This window comes from Oratosquilla oratoria, chromosome 25 (assembly GCF_046742065.1).
Source record: "Oratosquilla oratoria isolate Oo_2021 chromosome 25, ASM4674206v1, whole genome shotgun sequence".
Taxonomy (NCBI): Eukaryota; Metazoa; Arthropoda; class Malacostraca; order Stomatopoda; family Squillidae; genus Oratosquilla; species Oratosquilla oratoria.
Window position 1 is genome coordinate 16,493,686 of NC_134801.1, and position 5,000 is coordinate 16,498,685.

Here is a 5,000-nt window from a genome sequence, read left to right on the forward strand (position 1 = left end):
AGGCATATGGAAAATACCTTTAAGAAAATAATTAATGTAAAACTAGCCATCATTTCTAATTATATATATATATATATATATATGTTTATATATATATGTATATGTATACATATGTATATATATAGTTACGACTACAGGCTCGTCGTAGTGAAAATTTTTATTCAGACGCACATGAGCGCATGTACGTATGTGTAACTCGGACTATGCCGGCCGTTCCCACGGTAAGGCTTGGTGGACTTCTCGATATCCAACTGTAAGAATACTGTTAAAGTGATGAATTATATTTATATGAGGTATTCCATTCCTTTTGTACTCTGTTAACCAAATTCTATACATTACATATAGATTTATGTATGTCTATTGTCTTGTGGAACTCTCTTGTCAATCTTACGAGTTGATTTACGTAAGATAAGAGAAATTACATATTCTCTTAGTCTTCGGACTCCGGTGAGAAAGTTCTGTGCCTACGTGAGGTGTATTCACGTCTGAAGACTCTTAAAGTGATGATTTCTATTCATCGGATTGTATTTCGTTCCTTTTTGTGCTTTGACAAACTATTCCATACTTTGCATATGAATTTATGTATGTGTATTACCTTGCGGATCTATCTTGTCAATCTTAGGATATGATTTACGTAAGATTAAAGTAATTGCATATTTTAGTCGTTTTCTGATGCTGTAATGTCGTTGTGGGCATGCTAGCTTAAGCGCGCGCTAAAGAAATTGGCGTGTGAACTAATTTTGTGGCAACTGCGTCCCTAACTTACATTTACGTACGTATAGATATTCATATAGAAACTATTAAGTTTCTGCTTATCTAAGATTGACAAGGTAACTTCATCAAATATTATTATCTATTCATTGATGTAAAGAATATCCGTGTATGTACTTGGAAATATTCCTAAACACTCTTGTTAATCGTCGCGTCTAGCAATACTTGGCAACTCTCCGGATCTGACGGAGAAGAGTCTATATATATGTCATTGCTTGTAACGGTCAGCGAGATCAGTCGTCCTCAACTGGGTGCCGGGACACATCGGCATCCAGGGAAATGAAGCGGCAGACAGGGTGGCCAGAAGAGCGGCCACAGGGGACATGGAAGGCGGAATCGGTGTCCTCCCGAGCCGAACTGAGATCTTGGCCATTGCAACGAGAGCGATGGCCAAGAGGGAACTACAAAGCCATAGGAACCTAACAGCCCAGAGGCCGTCAGCACGCTGGTATCAAGTTGCCACAGCGTATGAGCGACTGACCCCTGGAGTCCGTCTCTCCAGGATAGAGGAAGTCACCCTTCATCGACTCCGTCTCGGGTATCGATGCTTCTCGGAGGTGACGGGACAGCCGGAGGCCTGCATCCACTGTGGAGAGGCCGGCGCAAACGGGCTAGATCATTATGTGGCCCTTTGCCCGGCGACCAGATTTCTACGTGCGGGCCCCAGGACCTCGGCTGGGGGACTCATCCGTCGACTGACGGTGTCCCTTAACTCGTATCGGCTGGGACGCCTCCTTCAAGTGCCGCCCCCCAGATGATACGGATGGGTTCTGTTCGACTGTACTCTCTTGCTGATTTTTTTGACTTATGACACATTTCAATTTCAGCCAAGGACTAATGCTTTCTTTTCTTCACCTAGGTAACTGCGCATGATGCCTTAGACTGGACCGGATGGGACGCGACGGGTGCAGGAACTACGTCGGCTGGACCGGATGGGACGCGACGGACTCATAGGACACTAACCACGTCGGCTAGATCGTGGAGACCGTACAGCGCAACATTTATTGACATATTTAAACAAATGTACATGTAACTTATTGTAAAAGGCATACTTTTATGCCTTCTAGGAATATGGGTAGAGACCCAAACAAGATGTATTTCTTGTAAATCAATAAATCTAAAAAATCATAACGGTCAGCGTCTCTGCCTCTCAGAGCCCCCCATTGCACTGGTTCCTCTACGTTTTGGGACTTAGAATAATTTTTTCTATTCTCGAATCTTTGTGGACTCTGTTTATCAGAGCCTCATTGCTCGTGTCAATTTTGTCGGACTTAGTCGTAGAAATTTTCTCGACTTTGCTATTTTCTTTACGTAAATTATTACGTAGGACTTAGTTTCCATTCTGATGGTCGATATTTCTCGACCTTACCACTTATTGTCTTTAAGACTATTTTTGATTGTTATTGATTGTCGATATTTGATCGACACTTGTATATTTACGTGTCTTGGCAATACTAGCCTTATATGTTCTGTGAATTTACGTGTTACGGACATTGTACTTTTCGCTAGTTTTGGCGACTTCTATTTTTCGATCATTGTTTATTTGTATCTTTATTTTTTTGAAGGAAATAACATTTCTTAAACAGAACTCTAGTTTTGAACCTGGCCCTTCCCCATTGGCGTCACAATATGTATATATATGTATATATATATATATATATATATATATATATATGTGTGTGTGTGTGTGTGTGTGTGTGTGTGTGTGTGTGTGTGTGTGTGTGTGTGTGTGTGTGTGTGTGTGTGTGTGTGTGTGTGTGTGTGTGTGTGTGTGTGTGTACAACACTGAATGGGTCCCAGTGGTTGGATATATATATTTTAACAACCACAATGCACTTCAATTTTAAGCCATCAACATCGGGAGACCCAATGGAGTCCAACAAGCAGAAATTGAAATGCGGTACTGCCAAAGACTCGAACCAGGCAACCACATGACAAGTACTGTAGTAACCTACCAACTACGCTATCAAGAGAGATATAAGTTGAGCGCAATTTTTCTTATATATTGGCATGTTCTCCTCTTGCCGGCAAAATTGCTCCGCTACCTCTGGAAGTCTGTTTCGTCGGTCGGAACCAGGATATTACTCGCTCTTTATATATCCCGTTGAATGTACACCTGCAAAGGGGCAACAACTCTCCATGCGCAGCATATACACAAGCATATCGCAAACAAAAATACGACTACACGCTCGAACATCTACGTGAACTTTTTCTCCTACTGAGACTAATTTCGTTTCTAACTTTCTCTCCTACTGCATCTTCTTATTTCAGTTTACCTACGACTAAAAGTCTTTCCAATTTTCTATCTTTTCCTACGACTAGGCCTCCTACTACTTTTCGAACTTTGTTGCTTGAGGTTATCATTGAATAAATATCCCAAGTCTTCTGTTCATCCCTTGTGAGCCACGGCATCACGCAATAAATATCCCTAAAAATCGCCTGTTGGAAATAGCCCTCTTTCATATACAACTATTTTTTTCATTTTCATACAGGCATCTCTTCCCGTCCTACAACTACCGATCCCGCGTGAACAGGTGGTGTTTTCTAGGTAGTCCATAGTCCATTCCTCACCAGTACTCCAAGAACAGCAGATCATCTTTACATCCAATGAAGCCCTCTTATCCTGAAGAAGCCTCATAGTGAGTAGAAAATTGATGTTATTGTCAACAGTTTTTTATTTACTTCACATATTCATCAACAGTATTCATCGGCATTCTTTAACGCCTTTCCTTCTCCCAATTATCATGAATGATTTCGTTCATAATTTGAACGACGAAGATAATAAGTTCTTTCTTAAACTGAAGAAGATACAACTCAAAATAGTGAAATATATTATCGCAGTTCACGGGCATGGTAACTTTTATATATATGACTCTGGGGAGGACTGTATTCCTGCCCCTTTGCCGAAGCCTGGTAGACCTCGCAAGACTACATTTAGGATCAGAAAACTCATTGATAGGCAAGTAAGGAAGGATCCTCGCTTAACTGCAAGACTTCTGAAAGAGAAGAACCCGAATCTCCTTGGTGATGTCTCTATCAGGTCGATTCAGCAGCTACTACACAATGACCTGAATTATAAAAGTTACCGTACCCGCACTACTCCTTGGGTTACTCGTTGGCAAGTTGTTAAACGTCTAAAATTTGCCAAGAAAAATATTCAACATGGACAGATAAACAGTGGAAAACAGTCTTCTGGAGTGACGAATCGACTTTCAGTGACTGGTACCCCAGCAGCCAAGGTCTACCGCAAGGCTGGTGATGACCCCTTGAAACCTCGCTTCACGAACAAGGTCGTCAAGCACCCTGCCTTGCTTGTGGTTAGGGCAGGATTTACGTATTATGGTGTTGGTAAGCTGATTGTACTCCCTGCTAATGAAAAAGTAAATCAGTATAACTATCTGGAGTTATTGGCTGACTATCTTCCTGACTGTTTTGAGGAGACCAAGGCCGAGGTTTTTATGCAGGATGGAGCACCTACTCACACGGTCAAACCTGTGACAGACTGGCTAAGAGACTGTGAAGTGAATTATATTAAAGACTAGCCAGGTAACAGTCCCGATATTAACACGATAGAAAACCTTTGGGGTTTAATGAAAAGAAAATTACGTGACATGGACACCTCATCAGTGCCACGGTTGGAATCCGCTATTCCCCAGCTCTGGGCCTCCATTCCTGAAACAACCCTCCAGAACCTTGCATATCAGTTCCAGGACGTCTTCAGAAGGTGATACAAAGGAAGGGATATTCATTTTAAGGAAGGGATATTCATTCATATATATATATATATATATATATATATATATATATAATATATATATATATATATTATATATATACACACACATATATATATATATATATATATATATTATATATAGACATATATATGTATATATATACATATATATATATATACATATATATATATATATTATATATATAGACATATACATATATATATATATATATATATATATATATATATATATATATATAAATATATCATGGAGATTTCAAAGAAGATGGATTAATAATCTCTATTATTCATTCAGATTTTCTAAAAGTCGAACATTTTCTTTTTCTAAAGCTTGGAGTAGACCAATAAAGAATTAAAGTTTTCAATGGTGGGATTTTTCAAGAATGAAAAAAAAATCGTGGTTTCTAAAATTTGGAATTATCTTAAAGTCAAATTTTCAAAGGGGGATTTTTTCCATAAGGATCTTTTCATC

General features: G+C 39.4%; 2 protein-coding genes across 2 annotated transcripts in view; both read left to right on the forward strand.

The window, feature by feature from the left end:
* The window catches only part of LOC143039029 (uncharacterized), a 4,633-nt gene extending 2,743 nt beyond the window's left edge, over positions 1 to 1,890 (forward strand). The window contains exons 2-3 of the mRNA XM_076208879.1: positions 1,000 to 1,538; positions 1,631 to 1,890. Coding sequence (XP_076064994.1) covers positions 1,000 to 1,529 — 530 coding nt within the window. The 3' untranslated portion in view covers positions 1,530 to 1,538; positions 1,631 to 1,890. The remainder of the gene's footprint in view (positions 1 to 999; positions 1,539 to 1,630) is intronic.
* Positions 1,891 to 3,515: 1,625 nt separating this feature from the next.
* On the forward strand, positions 3,516 to 4,313 carry LOC143039030 (uncharacterized). Its single transcript, XM_076208880.1, has one exon. The coding sequence runs from the start codon at positions 3,516 to 3,518 to the stop codon at positions 4,311 to 4,313; it is 798 nt and encodes a 265-aa protein (XP_076064995.1).
* Positions 4,314 to 5,000: the final 687 nt, after the last annotated feature.